We start from the raw sequence: 23,229 nt of genomic DNA on the forward strand, positions 1-23,229 counted from the left end.
TTAATATATTTTTTCTTTGCAGCTAATCCATGTGCATGTTTTCTTAATTTTTCTCACAGCAGATTTACATGATACAAATGTATACTGTATCTTTACCAATGTCAGTTTTATGAGACGAGTTGCAGAATGGTACTGCAACATATTCAGTCACACTATTACTATTAATGTCATCAACAAGGAATCTAATGAATCATGTAGCAAACTTTTCTGTGAACAATTATCAGATGTAACTAGTATCAAACTTGGACCCCAATTAAGAGTCAATTGGAATAAAATTCTTTGTTATAATGACACCTCTTGCGAATGAACAACTTGCATGGAACCAAGATCATTTTGTTATTAAAAAAGAGATCAGTGCATAAATATCTTTGTACATATGGAAAATGAATTATTTGTGCTGCCCTCTTCAGCTTTCAGATGGGACAGTGATTTCTGTTCGGTTAAAAACAGAGAAATGGAAGGATGAGATAGAACAGGAATTGAAGTTGTGTTCACAAAATACTGCTGCTCTCTTCAATAACATCACAAACAGTTTGCTTGGAGAGGACTTTGACATACCTGCAATGGAGGATTATGACAGTGAGGGTATGGTAGCTCATCTTGCTAATATTTTTCTTTAGAACTTGGGGATCCAGAATATCTTTGTTCATTGTGTGGAATCAGTGATAGGGGTTGATTTATACTCAGGACTCGGATATCTTCAAAAGCCTAATAGATTCTGCAGTTTGAGAAATAGTGGTGAGAAGTGTTATTTTTAATGTATGAAAAACTGTTTGATAAATTTCCATACAGATTTCTAATGCTAACCAAAAAGTCTGAAATTTAATGCTAAAATCGTGAGGTTTAGGCCCCGCTTTATTAAATTTTTCAGCTTTGAATACCTTCTTAGGTTTGAGTAATAACTCCGCTAAGTTTTTTGGGCAGTAATGCAATCAAATCGAGTGAAACCTGTGGAATATACCACTAATTATATTAAATTGCACCATTAAGAAGCTGAATGCAAAGCAGACTACATGAAATGGTATGTTGGATTCAATTTTGTACATTATATACTCACTTATAAGTTAAGTCCAACTGCAAACTGCACAGACCCAGATCTGCCACTGCATAATGAGCCAGCAAACCTTGGTCAGTGGAGTTTGTTAGGAGTAATCAGCAGAAAAAATAAGATAGACCCTGATCTACTGTTGCATTATAAAAATGGCAGATCAGAGGTCATGTTGCTTAGAGTTGGACTCAACTCATAAGCAAGTACAAACAGTAGTTAAGTAATACGGATTGAGGCTGACATGTTTTTATGCAAGTGGGGCCAGAGATAAATCTGAAGGGAGCAAGAATAGACTAAGTGATTAGGTGGCCCCGAGTGGCCGAGTTGTCTAAAGTGCTTTCCGTTACGGATCACTGCCATCTCACCTCTGTCTGCGTGGGTTCGAATCTCGGATTCGGCCAGTGTGGGTATGTGAGAAAGCTTGCCAGTATCTTGTCGTGGATCGGTGTTTCTTTCCGGGGTTTTCCCAGGTTCTTCCTCCACCATTAATACTGACTGACATACATAGCCTATCATGTGCTGAAAAATGGTGTTAAACCCCACAATAACAACAGCAACAACTAAGTGATTAGCATGCTGTACTCATGACTAAAAAGGTACAAATTTGAATCCTACCACCAGATTAGCAAATGCTGGTTACAGTGGTATGGCTATGGGAAAGTCACTTTACTCAAACTGCTTTGGCAAAATGTAATCTTCCTTTGTTGCTGTGATGTAAAACAGCAAACTGACAAAGCCAAATTTGAACCAGAAAGAGATGTAATGTTAATTCTTCTCCTTTTGTTCAACAAGATAGTATATAATCAGTGTTGTATACATTATATTGCCCATTCATAAGGATCAGAAAAAAATGTCATGAAACCCAGCAACTTTTGTTTAATTTCCAAACAGTTTGTTTCTCTTCACTGCCCATATTACCATATCTTTGTTATTTTACTGATGGATTTCCTGGGAACAACACTTTTACTTTCTGGAAAAGAATAATAATAAAATAAGTTTGTTAATATTATTTATTTATTTATTTATATTAATTTATTTTTTTGATATTAAATTTGACCACTCCAGTGGCCTAAGTGGTTAGAGCAGATGCGGGAGGTTGCAGGTTCAAACCACAGCCAGGTCATAACAAAAGGCTTATAGAAATGGTACTAATAGCTGCCTTGCTAGGTGCTGAGCATCAAGAGGTTAGTGTTAGGACTGGTTGGCTTGGTGTCAGGATAATTTGACTGGGTGGGACATCATGCTATGTGTTTTTTAATGTAAATTTGCATAAATGCAAATTATATGCCAGATATCTCATTGTTTTAGTAGCTATTGGGTGACTAATAAGCAAATTGAAAAATTATTTAAATGAAAATTTGCCAGCTGCATGAAGATGATGATTTTGTTTGTGCATGACTTCTTTTGTAGCCTTCTTGGTTTAAACTGCTTAGTTAAATGTTCTAAGGTGGCAAATCCAGAAAGATTCCTTTTCTTTCCTGGTTTCAGAGCTCCTGCTGGGGTTGTGAGCACTTGCAGTAAGTGTTACATCACTGAATAAGTGGCCATGGGAAGAGAAGTGTTCTGCAACTGGCCTACTGTAAAGTTTCTTTATCATCCAATCAGATCTCCAAAGATTGATTATTTTGTGTAACTTTTCAGTTTCTCATACATACTGAAGGCTACAGATCTTCCATGTGATGAGACAAATTACATTTTCTATTTTTCTGTGTTCTGTGTGGACCATGTATGTTCAGTTTTTTGCTAGTCATTGTGCTAGAAAATGTGCTGGTCTGTATCATATGTTGACAGGTTTTGCACCTTTTATCATGACAGTTGCCAGGTTTACTAGGGTGGTCTTTATTCGTGATTGACATTAGCTTTGCTCTGACTAGGATGTCTTTGAGGATTTTTGGCCTCTGGTAGGTTAATAGTTTGTTTGGGAGGATTAACTTAAGTGTGGCATAGGATTCTATGATGGGTCAGTGTTTCCAGATGATTTTTACCTACTTTGGGGTTGTCTGGATGGTGTGTCAGGATAAATGGTATCCTATCAGCCTTTTCCTCCTCTCTGTATTTTAGTAGGTCATTATGGTTCATTTGTTTAGACCTTTAGATTACCTCTGCTATCAGTTCCTTGTCATAGCCTCGGTTAATCAAATGTTTAGATAACTCTTCAGATCTTCTGAGGAATGTTTTATCATCAAAGCAGATTCTGTGTTTCCTCAGTGCCTGGTTATATGGGATGTTCCAAAAGCAGTGTTTTGTATGACAACTGGTTGGGAGAAGATACTGGTGTTAATCAGTTGGTTTTGAGTAGATGTCTGTATTGGGCTTGTTTTTTACCAGTCTGGTTGTTGTGTTTTGAGTTGGAGACTTCAGTTGTGAACTTTATTGAAGGATGGAAGTTGTTTGCATTTGATATGAAATCATCCAGATTTTCCCTTCCATGTTGCCACATCATTTCTGTATCATCGATGAAGCATACCCACTGGTATGGTGTACGTTCCACCGATTCTAAAAGTTGATCCTCCAGTCTTCCCATAAAAATATTTGCACTGTTCCTTGTGAGTTCTTTGCATTTATCTAAATCAATCCCAGTCACACACGATCCCTTTCTTTATCCAGTGCACTTGAAAGGACTGTTATTTGACATATGATTTGTATTGTATTATATATATATATATATATATATATATATATATATATATATATATATATATATATATATATATATATATATATATATATATATATATATATATATATGAATGAAGATTAGGCATATTGGAAATACAAACATTTTAGCTTATTGTTTGTATTTTGTAGACGTAGAAGATGAAGAATTAATTGAATCTCTACCTGTCCCACTGCAACCAGCTATGTCAGGTTTCAGCACCCCTGCAGGATCTGGTAAGTTATTTTGTTCCAAAATTTATCCATGTTTTATTTAATACATGATATTACTTCCAAAAATTGAGTAATGCTTCAGAGATTACTGTAGAAATGATTTAAAATAAATAAGTAGGGAATATTGTCAGACGTTTTAGAGATATTTTACTTTACATATACACTTGCTTAAAAGTTGAATCCTGCTGCAGAAAGCATAGTTCCTGGTCTGCGATCTCATAATGTGCCTGCATGTCAGGTTTTTTTTTGTTTGTTCTACTGATTAAATCCTAACAAACTGTAGATTTGCTAGGACATTATGTGACGGTAGATCTGCATCTGTACAGTCTATATGGTACATATTACACAAACCCTCCCAATGCGTTACATAAGTCTCATCTTATAGTGACTGTTTTTGCAAAGATTATTTAAGAAATATTCAAGAATATCACTGTAATTTAAATTTTTGTCCTTCATGACTTGAACACTCCATTAGGAACTGCAGGGAAGGGCACCAAAAATTATATCCATCTTTCAGATTATTAACATATGGTAAAGGCAAATACTAAATTTCATGAACTTCCATACATTGATGGAGCAAAAAGTGTGGTAGCAGGCAGACTGATGAATACAGGGATGGTCCTGGCTTTTAAAAAGTTGTCACCAATAAAATGCTAACCTCAATATTTTGTCGCCAATTTTTAAAAAATGTTGCTAGAAGTAGTGAATATTTTTATTACATGACTGTTTTGCACTACTTCCATGGTCTTTGCATCCTGCATCACCATTAGTACATATGTATGACTGTTGTCACCTGAAATAAATTCATTAGCAAATGTAAAGATCTACTTTTCTGACATCTACAGTCGCTCTCTGTCTCTGTTTTTTAAATAGAAACATCAGGTATTAAGCAAACCTGTATTATGTGTATTATTTTCCAAATAATAGTTTTGTAAGGAACTTTAGTTAACGACATTTTAATACTAAAACCCTATGATCATACTTTGCAATGTAAGATAAGTGATGTATAATGCAACCGTCCATTTCATGCATTCAGGAATTAAATCCCCCCCACCTTTTTTATGGCTAGCTTCACAAAGTATATTGCCATCAACCAGGAGTTCAGAAATTTATTTTTGCCACACTTTACATGCTTTGTTTGTAGTGAATTGCTTCCTAAATCCCAAGAATGATCACTGAATGCTGTAGATTTTTTCTCGACAAGCAAACTAGGATCTCCATTCCCACCAATGAAACTTACACAAGTCAACACCTGGCATTAATGTACCGTATATATATATATATATATATGCATTAATTACCATCATTAATATAAAAGAAGGAATGAAGAAACATATCACAGAGCATATGTGCCCCCCCCAAAAAAAAAACTAATTCAGAATAAAAATGTTATTTATTAAACAGTGTTATATGCATATAGGAGTTAACAATAATGAAATAAAGTGGGATATAAAATGTGGGAAATAGTTATCACATGTATTGGTGCTTGAGACCACATTTGAACTGTTAACATCAATTCACACCCATTTTAGGCATTGTTAGTTATAACAAAAGAGGGCATTGTTTATTTGTCAATCAATTGCTAGTGCTTTCACTCACTGTAGAACAGATGGTTTTTTTTAAGTATGTCAAAGAGGCTTGAGTCTAACCTTTAGCTATTGTGAAGTATGGGCACAGCTGACCAGAATATGAAATGGGGGCATGTTGGGAGGGCAGGGAAAATGCACTCCACAGGGAGAAACAGCATGTCCTTTGAGAATTTCACGTGTATTGGACCTGAAAAACCAGTGAATATTTTATAGTGAAAATGATGTTAAATATGCTGCAAAAAACTTCTAGATGGTAGGTCCCAATCTGTGTGTTTTAAGTTTCAATCTCCCAACTTCATTTTTGAAAAGATTTATTTTTTTAGTGATATGCTAGAAGAACTGTACGGTATTAACTAAATTTATTCAACGACTATTTGAATTCATTGGGAATCTTTCTGTACATTTGAAACTTCAACACAGAAGGGGCATTTTTCGTTGGAATGTATTTGGATTTCTTGGAACTATTGAAATTGAAAAGACTTTTAGGAAATGGGAATTAATTCCCCATGCTGTAAGTTAATGTAATTCTTTCACTCCTGTATTTTGAGAAATGAATTATTTTCAATTATGCAAAACTTGTTTGTTTTGTTATATCTTGTTGTGTAGTTTAAGTCCCTTGAGTCGTAACACAGGATTGATGGCAAAAGTAAATGATCAATGAGCAAAATTAACATATTACTTACCCTGCCCAGGTTCATATTCTTCAAAATATCACAGCCAGTTATAAATGAATTGATGACTTGTGGCTTGATACATATATCACAGAACATCTGCTTTAACTTTGTATCATATCTCAGCTACGGATGACCCAGTTTCCAGCTGTTGAGAAATTTTCGGGAACTTTTGACCCGTTCATCATGATGTGGTGTTGCACTTGAAGTATTACTACCATCACTACAGGTAGATGATGTTGGACTGTCAGGTATAACATCAGGTTCAGTGACTGTGTTGTCTGATGAATTTGCACTAAATCCAAATGCTGTTGATTTTGTTAACTTACTCTTAGGATGAGATGGTGAACATGCAATGGTAACTTTCTAACTTTTGTTTACCCATGGTAAAGTTGCACTGTTGACAGTATATAATTCTGATTGAGATTGTTTCCATTTGCTTTGTATTTATACACAGCAATCAGTACTTTAAAAGTAATCAGTTTTCTCTTAAGTTTCAGCAAAACTATTTTATTGGTACATCTGTAAAAAAAAACAGAAGGATTAGCCATTGTTCAATTAATTGTAGCTGTTTCTGTTCACGCCTTCAGAGGTCGGTCGATTGAAGGTATAGTCTGGTAGCATGACTGAGTGTATCACAGCATTCATTACTCAGACCAGATGTCAACATAAGTGGATTATGATGTAACAATGCACTGTAAAGATGGGTTTGTCAATATGAAGAAAGGATTTGTTTATGTACCAGATAGATTCCAGTGCATTGTGTATCCAAGTTTGTGGCTTCCTTTTGTGGTCCCTTAGAATGTCTCCTCCAAATCCATGATAGTATGTCCAAATTAAACAGCCAAAAATGTTGTCACCAAAAAAATCTCCAGATGGTTTATTTATCACCAGTAAGGAAATTGCAATTTGCGACATTGGCGAAGCCCAGGACAATCCCTGGAATAGATGAACAAACTGAAGATGTATATTACAATATCCCCACACTTAGTGCTTAAGTTTAGGGACAAGTAAAAAAATCTATGTTTTAAACAGTTTTGTTCTAGATTGAAAATTATATCAGTTACTAAAACTTGCTTTTTAGTTCCTTCATCTTTGTGTAATAGTTAAACATTGGTACATGTACTGCTAGTAATGTAGGTCAGTATCAAATGGTAAACATTATTTTTTAACAGGACAATACCAGGTTAATATGTAACTACAGCTTCATTAATATGCAGGTAATTAGGAAAACACTGTCTTGAGCTTTAAGTGATTTTTATTCTTCAACATTTGTTATTAAAAAGTACCAATGACAAAAGCAGACAAAGGATTGAGCCATACTCATTTGCAATCAAACAAAACATTTTTTTTACTTTCATTTTAGTTTTGCACTTTGAACGTTTGCCCTGATCATGTTATAGGGGACTCTAGATTGATTAGGATATGTTGTATTAATAATGTTTTTATGTATGGGTAGGGAGAAACAGTCCAGCTATGTCTGATGATGGATTGCTGGAATCACCAGGGCCGCCATCTCGACCATCCCCACCTATTCGTCCTAGACCATCCTCCCCAGGGGTACCCAGAGTGAACTCTCCAGTAGCAGACCAATTAGCCAATAATATCATAGTGCCAGAACAGGGTTCTAAACTTAGAGCAGCTCCCAGTTTCGAGGTTAGTGATCAGATTAACTTTATAGATGCCAGACTAATGTCAGACATCTGGATTTTCATGACTTACATGTGTTAGCTTGGTTAGATAAAGACATCACTTTTCTGGTGGCATCATTATAATTGACATTGTTAAAGTTTTGTGTTAAAGATTTTGTAAATGGGATATTAAGGAATACTTGAATGCACAGGTACAGCTTCTGCATAATATCTATCTGGATTACCAAGTATTTAATTTAAAACATATAAAAAATACAAGTAATTATTGTCAGGACTCCTTTGCTGGGTTTATCTGATTGTGTCAAATAAATTTCCTGATTCAGAATTTGGAAATAAACTGTGCTGCCTCTTGAATTCAGCAATCCCAGAATGATGAAAATTCCTTTTATATAAGATAAAGACTAAGTGGAAGAAAAAAAACCTCTTATATTTACTTCCTCTTAACTACCCATCAACCAGATGTTTACCAGTTTAATCGTTCCCTCAGAATGATCAATGTTATATCGCTCAACCTCTTATATTTACTTCCTCTTAACTACCCATCAACCAGATGTTTACCAGTTTAATCGTTCCCTCAGAATGATCAATGTTATATTGCTCAACCTCTTATATTTACTTCCTTTTAACTACCCATCAACCAGATGTTTACCAGTTTAATCGTTCCCTCAGAATGATCAATGTTATATTGCTCAACCTCTTATATTTACTTCCTTTTAACTACCCATCAACCAGATGTTTACCAGTTTAATCGTTCTCTCAGAATGATCAATGTTATATCGCTCAACCTCTTATATTTACTTCCTTTTAACTACCCATCAACCAGATGTTTACCAGTTTAATCGTTCCCTCAGAATGATCAATGTTATATTGCTCAACCTCCCAAAGTTAAAGAATATCAGTATAGAATTGTGTGAAAAGGTATTAGATTCATGTTTTGATACACTTTGCGATAATTTTTCCTTCAAGTACCTTGCCACATGTAGGTTAATTTTCCTATGGTATGTTGAGTTATGTGAGCATCCATGAAGTTTTTGCCACATAGTCAGTCTAGGCAGTTCCATAGCCAACTGTCCAGAATAATGCTCGCCAAACCTTTAAATACCGAAATTTTTATATTTATATAGACCAGTTTTCAGAACTATCAACTAATGAATAAAAGGTCAGATTAATGAAATTGACAGTAAGTTTCATAAAAGAACTAAAAATGGAAGAAACATCGTTACAATTGATTATTCATTGTTTTGACTTATGCGCAACATGTATTGCAACTTCCATGTAAAGTTACATTCACTAGTAGAATTTAGAAACAACAACATTATTACTAACATAATTTATATGAGTGGTGTGAATTGTTTCCATTACATTCTCATTGGAAATGAATAACATAATACAATTGATTATCACTTCTACTGACGTACTGTAAATATGTTGAGTCAAAGTGGCCATTTTGTCGCAGGTCTCCAGTTCACATGTAATCTTCTGTTTCAAACTATGGCATAGTAATTCTTGCAAAAGACATGATTTAGGGCTCATTAAATGCAGAAAGGAAAGTTGTATGCATATGACTGTGCACTCTTGAAAATACACAGAAATATTGTAGAAAACAAAATAAAGTACTCATTTCTTTGTTCTTTGTTGTTCTTCATAGTGCGAATACCATTGAAAAGGTTATATCATCACCTGTATGTTGAGCCCTATTTCACTGGTTAAATCCAACGCACCTCCTTGTACAGAGCAAATCTAATTCTCTGTTTCTACTTAATGTGAAGAGTCAATACACTTCATTTAACGGGTCATTGTCCCAACTGTGAGGTTCAATCGTAGTACCAAAAAACAAGAAGCTGAATAAGAATTTCAAACTCATCATCAGTTCCTTAGTTTATAAGGAAAAATAATTTTTTTAAAAAGAGATATGAGATAGAAAGAAAGCATGGTGGTGATGTAATTATTTCCCATGTACATAGAAAACCAAAATAAAAGGTTGATAATTGGATTTTCACTGATCTGCCATCAGTTACCTACTATGATATACATGGGCCTTTCTCTCACTGGATTTGCCTGGAATTTTTCATTCAATAAAGAAAAGTTGTTGTTCTCCTTTTTGTCATGGATTACTGTACATTCTCAAATTTGTGTGGGATACCAATTTTCATGGATTTAATTGTTGCTCAGAACCACAGATTGAAAGACCCATAAAAAAATTAGCTGCACATGATACATCTTTTTAACTGTTTCATACCTATAGATCAATAAAGTTGTTTCATAAATCAACATCATTTCTGTAATCTGATTTAAAATATTAGTTTTTACAAAGGTTTGTTTTATTTGAACCCTTTAAAAACAACAGAATTACAAAGCATTTTGTATTGCTTCGGTGCAGATGTATCTGTATGGTATTTGGTAGCTGTACTTTCCACTCACTACCTTAAATCAGTATGTTGTTAGAGATATCAAGATAGAGAGAAATGGGAACAAGAAATAAGGTATTCAGACACCATTATTACTGAAAATGAAAGAAAGGATAATAAATGATACTATAAATGATATACTTATTGAGATGGATTTCTTCATTCAAGAATTGAAGCTCACACTTTTCAATCAAAACAACCGAATTAACATTGCATCAATCAAGATAGCTGGTACACACAAATGTTTTTGTTAGGTACTGTAGATACTCATATCTGAGCTGAATAATTTAGGAGAAAGATCAGCTTATCCAACAGCCAAGGCCAGAACTTTAAAATTTTACTAAAAATTTGCTGACTAATGTAATGACTGTAGAGACTTGAATGCATGCATAAAAAAATACATTTTTGGTGTCCCAGCGCTTACTAAACTGTTATAAACTACTATGATTGTTCTTGTTATTCTTTTGCTTATGCATATTTTCTGATTTCTCCAACATGAAATCAGATAAAGGTAAATAAAGATTTCATAATTCACAGTCAGTTCAAATTTACACAGGAGACAAGTTTGTACTATAAAGATTAGGACTTACACAGTGCAAATTGTGCATAGTGTCACTTAAATCCTTGTTTATTCCCCCAAAAATTAGATGCAGATTTTGCTTCATTCACAAGTTACTGTTTTTAGATGATATAACCAATCCTAAAAATTTAGATAATCTTTTTGAAAAGGTACACATGTTTAATTTTATGAGGCACGTAACTGTTACATGTTCGTGAAAGAAGGATAATAATAAAGGCTAAAACTCTGAATATAGGTTGACTAAGATCATCATTGATCTGTTTTTATTTTGTGCTTTTGCTGAACAAAATACGTTGGAAAGCTGCTTGTTTCAATATCTCCTTCTTTTTATAATTTGTGGATTTTGTTTCTGTATTCCTATAGCAATCCAGGCCAGTTAATCAATAAAATCTGAAAATGGCTCAGGTTAAGAGGGAATTTTGTCCGGCATCTATATCAGTACTTTGATGTGTAATTGCCTTTTACTCTATAATATTCGCACGATAACCGCAGATGTGTTAATAAGGTTGCTTACATCATAGCAAAATACAACTCAGATTTTTTGGTATTACTGTATTTCATGTTATTTTTCATTAACAAAAAAAGTTATTAATTTCAGTGCATGAAAAATTATATGTAAAATAAATAATTATCATTTGGTGGTACTGACCATGTATGAAAAATAAAGGGATCATACCTGAACAATTTCTACAGAACACATGCTACTCGACAACCTAACAGTACAAGCGTACAAAGTAAATGTATATTTTCTGTCTCATTCTGCTCTCAACTCCAGAATCTAATTACAGTAAAAATTAAAGTACTCAAAGATTGTTGTTTTTGTTAGTGAATGAGAGAGTCTCAGTTTGCAAGCTCGTCTGCATTTAGAGCATATGTAGCTGCTATGTTGTGTAATGTTGGCAAAATGATATGATGGTTTGAACATGTATTAGTTATGGGTATTATTTATTGGTAAATTGTACGCAACAATATTAGACCACATTGTCAAAAAATTAAGTTCAACTTTTACTTTTACAGCAACTGTAATCTCGTTATCAAATTGCAAAAAAAAATAAAGAACTTGAAATCACGTTTTAGTTAATGTGCACGAGCGAGCACATGCATTGTGTGTGATAGATAGAGAGAGAGATGAAACAAAATTGTGTCATTGTACAATACCGTATTTATTCAAGGTGGTTTTTATTTGTAGCTTTTGCAAAGAGGAAAAAGACTGTTACCTGACGATTGTGATAATCATCATGTATTAGGACCCTACTATATTCCATTATCAATAAACACCATTAAATCAACAATTCATTCTTGTTTTAATTACAGTGTACATTGTTGCAACAACCACATGGCTATGCAGTGTTATTTACACGGAAATTAAATATGCTTAGCACTTTGGTTATTCCAGTTGAAACCAGATTGAGTGCCAGAATCTACAGAAGAGGTCAAATCAGTGAGGCTGCCAGTATGGAAATGAGGCTCTCTTTAGGAATTGAAAATCTGTCTATGTGCTATTGAAGCCATTCTCCATACATCAGATGTTATTAGGACAAGCAGTCATATGCATTACTTGTTATTCGAACTCGCCAGTAAAGATACTAGTGGGGTATATCGTAGAATAGATTTGCAATAAAATGTTAATTATATCCAAGTCAAAACAGAACAAGCACTTAAAAGATAGTGTGTGTGTGTGTGTGTATATAAATATATATATATATATATATATATATATATATATATATATATATATATATATTTGAATAGATTTAACGGAGTCCGTGACTTTCATATTTACGATAGAAAATAACCTGGTTATTATATTTTATGTGTATATGACTATCATGAAACAATAAGACTAGTTAACCAGTGGTCTGTGGTCTTCACTTTAGCATGTACTGATATGTTATTTTTGTTGGATAAGAAAACATCAAAGGTCTTCCGAACTTATTTTGAAATGCAAATGGTGTTTTTTTTTTAACAGTGACAGACAAAATAAGGAAATCTTATTAATGATAATATTTAAAGGTATGGTCTGTGGAGTCCTTTGTCTATTTGATAATAAACACCAGTAGATATTGTAATGACAAAAAGAGAGTTTACGCACATGGGTGCCCGCAGGAATTTTTGTTGGGGGTGGGGCAGTCAGTGACGGCTAGGAGAGTCATTATAGCAGGCAGTCTGAAACTAAAGCTAATGTTTATTAGAATCTTGTGACATATTTTCATCTTCATTTGCATGATTAAACTTGTCAGAATTTATATATCTATTAGCAGTATGATTTCGGGCGGGGGGGTCACATGACCCTCTTGACCTATGCTGCAGGCGCTAATGCTTATGCCTCAATCATTGTATTTTCTCACCAACAATTATTTAATTTTTGTAAAAACAAAATGGCAATACGCTGTTTTCGATCTTTGTTGCAAACGTAAATCTTCTTACTAGAAATTCTATGTCCGATAATTTAATGGATTTTTTCGAAAAATACAAAGTGATATGTATGAAAAATTTTGATACATTTAAATAATTATTATTTTGATAACTGGGTTGTGTTAAAAAACATTAAAGGGTACAAAAATATACATAAAATACGGTACAATAAAATGATATTACAATAATTTTCAAAGCATTGTTTCTGGAAATATTTAGGTTTAGTGCAGTGGTGCCTATAGTTTGAATCCAAGTTATGTACTTCATTTAGCAGTAAGTACTTCATTCATTGCAAGTTTAAACCTTCAGTGTACATTATGTAAATATGCTCACCAGTCTAATGAGAGCATTGAAACAAACACTATTTGTGTACATTGTTATCATACTGGGATCAAATTTTAATGAATTAAATATTTACAATTTCAAGGCAACATAAAAATTTAAGGGCTGTTCCATTTAAATATATATGGTTCCCAGGGAAGGCAATTTTTTAAATATATATTGCCAGGTACTTTGATTCCACGGAGTTTATATTAAATGCTAAGAATATTATATATTACATCTATGGGTGAGTACTCCACATTAGAAGTGCCTTTCCTGGATCCCATGTATGTGTTACTGGAACACCCTTAATTAATGGTGCATTGATACAAATTCTAATGCATTCAGTGTTACACTTTGGCTGAGCTATAAGGGGGAGATATCATTCAGTGTTGTACCATGGTCAAGAAATCAATTGGACATATGATTCAGTGTTACACCTTGGTTGAGCTATGAAGGGGAGATATCGTTCAGTGTTGTATCATGGTAAAAAAAATCAATGTGACATACCATTCAGTGTTACAAGTTGGCTGAGCTATATGGGGTAGGTATCATTCACTGTTGTACCATGGTCAAAAAATCAAGGGGACATATCATTTAGTGTTACACCTTAATTGAGCTGTCAAGTGACATATAATTTGAGTGTGTTACATTATGGTTATGCTATTAAGGGGACATATTATTCACTTTTACATTATGGTTAAAGGTACATATCAATCAGTGTTACACCTTAGTTAAGCTGTCAAGGTACATATCATTCAGTGTTACACCTTAGTTAAGCTGTCAAGGTACATATCATTCAGTGTTACACCTTAGTTAAGCTGTCAAGGTACATACCATTCAGTGTTACACCTTAGTTAAGCTGTCAAGGGACATATCGTTTAGTGTTACACCATGGTTGAGCTGTCAAGAGACATCATTCAGTGTTACACTTTGGTTGAGCTATTAAGGGGACATTTTATGTGCTCCTGTCATCGTATAATGAACAGTATATGGGGCTGTATTAAATTTATGGGGACACTGGCAATTTGCAGTGGGGAAATATTCCTTAGGCTTTCTCAATGTGCAACACTGTCATTTATAATGTATTTTTACCATGATCACCTATTCAAAGAAAGGGACTAGATCCACAATAGCTACAAGATAATGTCTCATATAAGGTACAGAGGTTTTGCAAAAGAATAAATGATTTCCATTGAAATGTATAAATTTTACCTTCTATTGCTCTGAAGCTGCTTATATCACTTATTATAGTATTTTATGCCTGTATAACACAGACAGCCAAGCCTGAACCTCCGAAGAGGCCATCTGCACCCCCTGCCAAACCTCCTCCTCCTCAGAGACCACCTGCAGGACCCTCAAGATCCTCCACTACAGTGGGAGGAGTGTCAGCTAATACCCCTGCAAAGACATCAAAGCTTCCAGGTAGGAGATTTATACTTTTTACCTATTTAATGAATTTTCATATCTTAGTTGATCTATCCTCAGTTGTCGATCAGTTAATGAATACCCAAAGTAAGTCTACCACCAGGTGCCAGATAATGTTGTTATTCCAAGATTCAGTGGGCTTCTAGATAATTAAATATTAGCTGGTCTAACGAAGAGGATGCATGCTGTACTGATGTTTATACACATAGACAGTTTTTGTTAGCTCTGCTAGTCATAGACCTGGAAAGATTATTGGAGCATCTGTTGACTGTCATCCATTAATCAGTTAACACAAGTTTGTCATTGCTACTCCTTTTTAACTACCTGGAAGATTGCCATAAAACTTTACACTCATTCCAAGGTATAGTTGGTCGTAAATGAAAGTGTTGCTGCTCTGACATCTAATATGGCTGCTGTAAAATTCATCTTATCGCTTCTGCTTCTTAACGGAAAGTCATATTGACATGTGGTTTTCACTTAAAGACATTTTGTATTGTTTGTTCACAATGAAAATGGCACCAGTTTGAAGAGCAATAAATCCACCATGGCATCCATCTTGCAGTCATGTTTTTGTATCTCCACCTGAATAAATGGTTGTATCAACATTGGGTTTTCACTGAAAGACTTACTATGACATCTGGTTGCTCCTGCATATAAACGGTATTAATCTGATATTTATTACAGCCATTGAAACAGCAATATTGAAAATCTTGCTGTTGCCACTCCTCATGAATGTAAGAGCTTTATCTGCATGGAGCTTTCTCTAAGAGATTTCTTATGGTGTTTTGTTGGTCTTAAATAAAAATTATTCTGCTCTGATATTCAAAATGGCCACCACAGTGGCCAGTTTAAAATTTTATTGCTACTTGTCATTGATGGAAAGTCATATCAACATTGGGTTTTTACCAGAAGACTGCTTATGGTGTCATAGTTGATAGTAAATGAAAATGGTGTTGATCAGACATTTAATATGGTCATCATGAAACAAAGACAATTTTTTTTATATGTTCAGTAAGTTCAGTGGTATTATCTTTGTTTTAGATTATGTGGCACAAAGATTGTTTTGAACAATGTAAATTTTGACTTTTTTTCATTCTTCCTACTTTACCACCGCTATGCACTATTCTATGAAGAGGTCATTTTTGTTGTTTTTGTCTGAAATTCGAGTAGGAACACATTTTGAAAGCTATTTCTAAATACAATCGAAAACACCAAGTTCCAGGTGATCTTCCAATAACATACTGCCTAGTTGTGTTAGAAACATCGTTTTTCATTGGCTATTTGGCTCATGCATGAGCAGAAGAGTAAAAATTGGAGTTTTTTTTTTTTGCTTAATGAACCCATTATTTTCGTAACAAGACCACTCTTTATTCCAAATGCCCATCTTATCCTACTTTTTGCAAAGGTTCATCTGTCTGTTTGCAGTTCATACTGGTCTGCCTTAGATCTGAGACCAAAAAGTCTAAAATCCAGACACAAAATCGGATTTAGACCACGGGCGAATTTTGGTTAGAAAAAAATCGGGTCCAAAAAATGAGGCTTTTCCCTCTGTATTTTGTAGTGCAACTAGAAATTCCAGAATTTTTTGGTATCATTGTAGAGCTACATCTGTCTACCTTTCTATAATACCACCCACTTTAGTGTATCATACATGACCTTGATGCTACAGAGCTCAGCAGTAGGTTACTACCTCCTGCCACTTTAACTCGTCACTAGAGGGTAAATGTGTTAAAAGGTGAGTCCAGCATGAACCTGAACTTAGCAGTTAAGATAGGCAGTATAGAAAAATATGACCTAGGCATCTGTAAAAGACTTCAAAAGGTTAGCATTAGTGGCTGATTTGATCCAATAACTGCTAATTATTATGTTCACAAAAAATGGTATATTTAAAATTCAAAATGTATTGGTCCATTAAACAGAAAGGAGAAACAAAAGTACTAAAAGTGGAGCAACAGTGTACTGCTGGCAAACCAAATTACATCCTAATAAGTGAAAACACCTTACAATGAAGGTCTTTAGACCTGTAATAGGTGTTCTTATAGGGGAGTTTTTGTTACAAGTCCTTAAACTTTTGTTTATCTTTCTCTGCATGATTTTAAAAGATGAGCGGAAGAGGCTGTATGTATAATTGGTGTATTTTATTACTGTTCTTTAGGTCCAGTCATTAAACAGCCATTAGGACCTCATGCAATTGTATGTATAATTGGTGTATTTTATTACTGTTCTTTAGGTCCAGTCATTAAACAGCCATTAGGACCTCGTGCAATTGTATGTATAATTGGTGTATTTTATTACTGTTCTTTAGGTCCAGTCATTAAACAGCCATTAGGACCTCATGCAATTGTATGTATAATTGGTGTATTTTATTACTGTTCTTTAGGTCCAGTCATTAAACAGCCATTAGGACCTCATGCAATTGTATGTATAATTGGTGTATTTTATTACTGTTCTTTAGGTCCAGTCATTAAACAGCCATTAGGACCTCATGCAATTGGAAAAATCAAATCCAAGCAGAAGAGCAAGGTTGAAAATTTATGCACACACACACGCACACACAGATATAAGAATATGAACAAGACGTCATTCTCTGTTTGACCTCAATGTTAAATAATGTTGTCATATTTACTGTAAATTATAAACTTTTTGTTATCATACATTTTGTCAAATTGTCAGTCTAAATCTTTGGGAGAAAAAAGTGTCATAATAAGGAGAATATAATTATAAAATATGCTTTTTTTCAATCAGCCAGTGATAAAAATGTTATTCAGCATGTATTTTTAAATTACTGAACTTTAAAAATTTAAATGATGATTGACCATATCATTTACATTTTTACTTTCTTTGCTACAAGTCTATGATCTTAAAATAAGTAACAGAAAAGAGTGAAGACAACAACCTTTGTAAAATTTAACAAATAATTCATTTCCCTAGAATACAAAGTGAAAAATGAGAAGAAAAAACTTAACGGTATTGCAAATTAAATAAAAAATAATCCAAAAATTAAAGACACAAGTCCTAATTTTAAAAAATCCTGAATAAAACTCGGTTCATGTCCCGAAGAGATCCAAAATTGAAGGCGATGATGTATCTGTTATGGTCTGTGAAGTGCTGATGTGTCAGCAATCTCTTGTTGAATCACATAAATATTATTCCAGGTTTAAATTCAGTATAAATTCCATTGAATATCTTTATCCAAGAATTTTGTGAGAAACCTTTTTTTATTTCCAGAGAAAATAATCACTTGAATTCAATAATGTGAAGAAAATAAAATTCAGCCCAAACTGGTCACAACATAATAAAGCTTAAAGTGCTAGATGTTAAAGCATGACTGGTAAAATCCTCACAGTCACAAGATAATATAGTTATCTGCTTGACTGACAGATCACATTAGCATTTTCTAAAAACAACAATTACCTAATGGAAAATAACTTTCTAGAATGATCTAATTAGCCTTGTTTATTTACATCACAATAGCCTACAAAATTCACTTAGGAATCTCCAAAACCCTGACCCTGATCAACATATTTACCACTTTGTGTTAACCTGAACAATAATTGTGTTAATAAGCTCATACACATTGAGAATAATGAAGCAGTTATTAGTTGTTTACATAATTTAAAAAAAAAGTATATCAGGTCAAGCAGAAATAAACTCAGTTTTGGACAAGGTTAAGTCCAGCAAACAATGTTAAATTACAATAACATGTAATGAAATTTTAAAAAATCAAACTAACAAAACAAACGATTAAATTAAATATACAAAACATCTTACATGGCTACTGTTTTTCAGATTATATCGATAGGACTACCAACAAATGTGACCCACCATAGTCATGCTCAAACAGCTGAAGATGCACAGAGACTGATACAGGAGCTGTTATCAGGAGGGACAACTACAGGGAGTTCTCTTCCACCCCCTATGCAACCAGTTTCAACTGCAGGTTGGTAAACTCTTAAGAAATCTTTCCTAACTTGCCTGCTTTACCAGAGAGGAAGACCTGGACATTAGTTTTTGGTGGTGATGGCAGCAACATTATTAAAAAAATGTTTTTGTAAATTCAGATTTTGTTAAGTTGAATAATGTTTTTCACCACACTGTTCGTAGGCATGACACACTGTTCTATGGCCATATCCCGCTTGTTAAGCCCACAAGTAAAACATTGCTGTAAAATGTGTGGCCTTGACCACAGTGTCAAACAGTGAGAGAGAGAGATCATGTCGCAGAATGAAGTGACTTAGATTCAGAATGATTCATCCCTTGTATGAAGAAAATCTATCAAGGAATTTAGGAAATTTAAACAAATGAAAAACCTTTAACTTAAACTTTAAAGGAAATTTTCTGTGACTTTGACCTTGACCTTGATTCTTTATAATGATCCTAAGGTCAAAGGACCAAGCCTGCATGTCATCAAATGAATTATCTTGGTTTGATAATGATTCATCCGATGTATGAAGAAAACTAAGTGTTTTTTGGAATATGTAAGCAAAGCAAATGAAAACTTGCGAACCAAAACCTTAATGCAAATTGCAGTGAAATTGGCATTAACCTTACTGGAAAGAGTGCATGTCACGATGAATTGCCATAGCTTCATAATGATTCAACCCATATATGATGGAAATCTATCAAGGGGCTTAAAAATGTATACAAATGAAAAACTTGTACCAAACCCTGTTGATGTCACTGCTATCACCACTCTCAGTAATGACATACTGTTCAATGAGACACTTGTTAAAAATTGAAATGAATGTATGTTACCCAGTGATTATCCATTAGGACTATCTTACTGATTCATCCATTCCAAGCAATAACAAAACATTCTTCATGTCTTTTGGCTTGTTTTCACAGCAAAAGGCTCTGAATTCATATGCTTGTTGAGATAGAAGTTTGGCAAGATAGTCTTGCCCTAAATAGAGGGACTGGTGACTTACCCCATCAGTCATTACTGTCTCCACTCTTACTTGGTCAGTATGCAGTTACAAAAGACCTTAGAAATACCTACCACTTTGTGCCATTTCACCAGTTTGTGTGGTGGTGTGGTGTGAGTTCTCTTTCCAGGAAGTACAAAGATTTATTACTGATTGACATTCTTTCATCTTCATTGACAAATATTTTATATTTCACTCATCTAACTTCAGCATATGATAACCTAATTGGCACCATGTAAATTGCTTGCTGTATGGTGTATAGTACTTGAACTTCATATCAGTACTTGACCTTATTTGTAAACTTTACTTAGGAAATGATTATTTAATCCTAGCAAAAAGATGATTTCAGATCTGTAATTTTCTCACGAAGTTATAATTAAAAAATAGCTCAGCATGATGCTTAACTGATTTCAGCTGTATAATTTTTTTATTTTGCTCGCTGTCTCGAATTAGCTTGAATCTGTGAAGTACATTGGAGCTTATGCCGTTATCATGGTGTTGTTGCCATATGCATTGGCTTGTGTTGAAAGTTTTGAGTGTGGTCAAATGCAGGAATAATGCATTGAAATTTCACTGCTTTGAGTTCATTAGCATATGCATGTCATTTTTTAAGATTTTTTGGGTCAATTTATAGCTTGCTGCTCATTGTACACAACAGGTTAATGTTTGTGTTTAAGGTTTTGTTTGTTGGTAGTATAACTATGCATTTGAATGTCACTTCTGTATGTTAAGTAATGGGTGTGTCCTCACTTAATATTTTTTTAAATGCGTGCCTTATGAGGGAGTGTGTTATATTATGATATGATCCAGCATCCATCTGTCTGTCTGTCCATTTGCCTGTTACCAGTTTGGTTTCTGCACAGCAGCACAGATTCTCCAACATATACAGTTACCAAACTCTGTGGATGGCTTGTACTTGGGTGAGGAAGAACCCTGTTAATTTCAAGCACAAAGATCAATGGTTTAGGTAAACATGACTAAAAGAAGAATATAGGTTTCTGCACATTAACTTAAGTTCACCAAACCTACAGTTACCAAACTTTGTGAATAATTTGCACTTGGGGTAAGGAAGAATCCTACTTATCTTGAGTTAGAAAGGTCAAAGGCCATGGTCACTATGAGTGAAAGAAGGAAAATAGTTTCAGACATTTTCACTGTTTACAGTTACGAAACTTTATGGAAAGCTTGCACTTGGGCTAGAAAAGAACCTTATTGATTTTTATCAAGGGCACTATGAAAGAATAAAATATTTTTTTAGCAGAAACTTGAGTTACCCATCTAAAGTTGACATTTTGTTGATATCTTACACATGGGCTAGAGAAGAACTCTATTTTTGTTTGGAGACCAGAGGTTAAGGTCACAGACTGAAGTAGTAGAAATGGTTTTTGCACCTTAACTTCAGTTCTACATGACATATCTCAACCCAATTTTGTGAATGGCTTGCACTCGGTGTAAAGAAGAAACCTATTGATTTTTATTCAAATTGTCAAAGGCAAAGTCACTTAAAATGAAAAAAGAAAAGTGGTTTCCACACAAAAAGTAGTTATTTGCATAGTGGACTATTAAATGCAGGGCAGATGTACAGTTTGTTGTACTCATGCTACCTAATTGTGTTGGTCAGATGAAAATAACTAAATGAAAAGATCATGTTGAAAATCTTCTCTTGCTTATCTTGAACAGATGTTCATATAGACCTGAGGTTTCATTAAAAGACTTTGTACAATATCTTATTTGTCCTGAATAGAATGGGTGCTGATGAATGATGGTCATTGTGGAATGTTTGTTATCATTACTCCTTTCGAAGAGATGATTGTATTTATATTGTGTTTTCATGAAAACACTTGTCACTATATTTCCTAAACGAAAATGATGCCAATGTGGCCTTCCAATATTTAAAATATCTCATAACAGTTTGTTATCCTCAGTGGATGTCCATACCAACATTAAAAAAGAAGTTTGTTTTCTTTCAGCATCACTGGTCTACAGCCAGAATGCTTCCAAAATAAATCTAGTCAAACTTTACTAATTCTCAGTCACTGAGAATGAAAATAATGCTTAAAATAGTTGATTGGCTCTAGTTTTAAAGATGTGATACTGGGTCAGTATATATGACCCTTGACTTGGGAGTGGCAGAGAATAAGTGAGTTGGTTATAAAAGGAAGGGATCTCAATTTAAACCAGAAATGACTAAAATACATCTTTGACTGGATCTGTGAATAAATCTATGAAATGTTTTGGACAGTACTTGCTTTTTAGTCAAAACAGTGAATGATGCAATCTGAAGCTGGTATGGCATCATACATGATATGAATTGCATCATGTTATTCCTAGAAGTCATGGATGATGCAGTCGTAACTAAGCTTACATCACTCTGCTGAACAAATTGCCCACAAGAAATCATCCAGTGCCATGCTGTCTTATTTGTAAGTGTTTGATTTTGCAAAGGGACACATTTCTTTTTAGCCAAGGTGAGCAGAGATACCTCGTACTTGTGTGAACAATGCAGATAACTTCTGCTATGTTTGTGGTGAAGTTACTTTTACATCACAAAAGTGCAGTATAACTACTGTGGTTAAGAAAGCCTATCACCTTTATTTTGGCCACAAAATTGGAGATCAGGACAAGAAGTGAGGCCTACACATATGCTGCAATGCTTGTGCTACAAATCTTCACCAGTGGTTGAACAGGAATAGAAAATCTATGCCTTTTGCAGTGCCAATGATTTGGAGAGAGCCAACAGATCATATCAGCAATTGTTACTTCTGCATGGTGCCTCTATGGTAGTTGTAAAGATGTGTCAAAGAAGAAAAAGTGGACTGTGTATTATCCAAACATTCCATCAGCTATACGCCCCATGGAGAAGGACTGCCAGTTCCTGATGCACCAGAATCATTCTCACTTGAATCAGATTAGGATGAGGAAGTGGTTGAAACTTCTAGTCCTGAACCTTCAATGTCACATGACCCATGTTTTCTTCCATCCTCTGAACCACACCTCATAGTTCAAGGTGATCTTAATAACTTTGTCAGGGATTTGGAACTATCCAAGAGTAAGGCAGAGCTGTTGGGCATTAAACTACAACAGTGAAATCTCCTGGCAAGTGATGTTAGGGTTTCCATGTTGCTTGACTGTCAAAAGGATGTGGTCCCATTCTTCATGGAAGGCGATTTGAAGGTTCTTGCTTGGTCTGCAGATTGGATACACAAAGTACTGCTGTTTTTCTGCAAATGGGATAGTCGTTTGAGAGATTCTCACTTCATCAAGAGATATTGGCCACTCTGACAGTCATTGAAGCCTGGAAGG

General features: G+C 34.3%; 1 protein-coding gene across 1 annotated transcript in view; it reads left to right on the forward strand.

The window, feature by feature from the left end:
- The window catches only part of LOC149787721 (polyphosphatidylinositol phosphatase SYNJ1-like), a 109,075-nt gene that overhangs the window by 71,337 nt on the left and 14,509 nt on the right, over positions 1–23,229 (forward strand). Inside the window, exons 20-25 of the mRNA XM_089973920.1 lie at positions 411–585; positions 3,857–3,940; positions 7,657–7,853; positions 14,851–14,998; positions 17,457–17,524; positions 18,791–18,941. Of these exons, the coding sequence (XP_089830046.1) occupies positions 411–585; positions 3,857–3,940; positions 7,657–7,853; positions 14,851–14,998; positions 17,457–17,524; positions 18,791–18,941 (823 nt within the window). The remainder of the gene's footprint in view (positions 1–410; positions 586–3,856; positions 3,941–7,656; positions 7,854–14,850; positions 14,999–17,456; positions 17,525–18,790; positions 18,942–23,229) is intronic.

This window comes from Sinohyriopsis cumingii, chromosome 11 (assembly GCF_028554795.1).
Source record: "Sinohyriopsis cumingii isolate HCF-2022 chromosome 11, ASM2855479v2, whole genome shotgun sequence".
NCBI classification, from domain to species: domain Eukaryota; kingdom Metazoa; phylum Mollusca; class Bivalvia; order Unionida; family Unionidae; genus Sinohyriopsis; species Sinohyriopsis cumingii.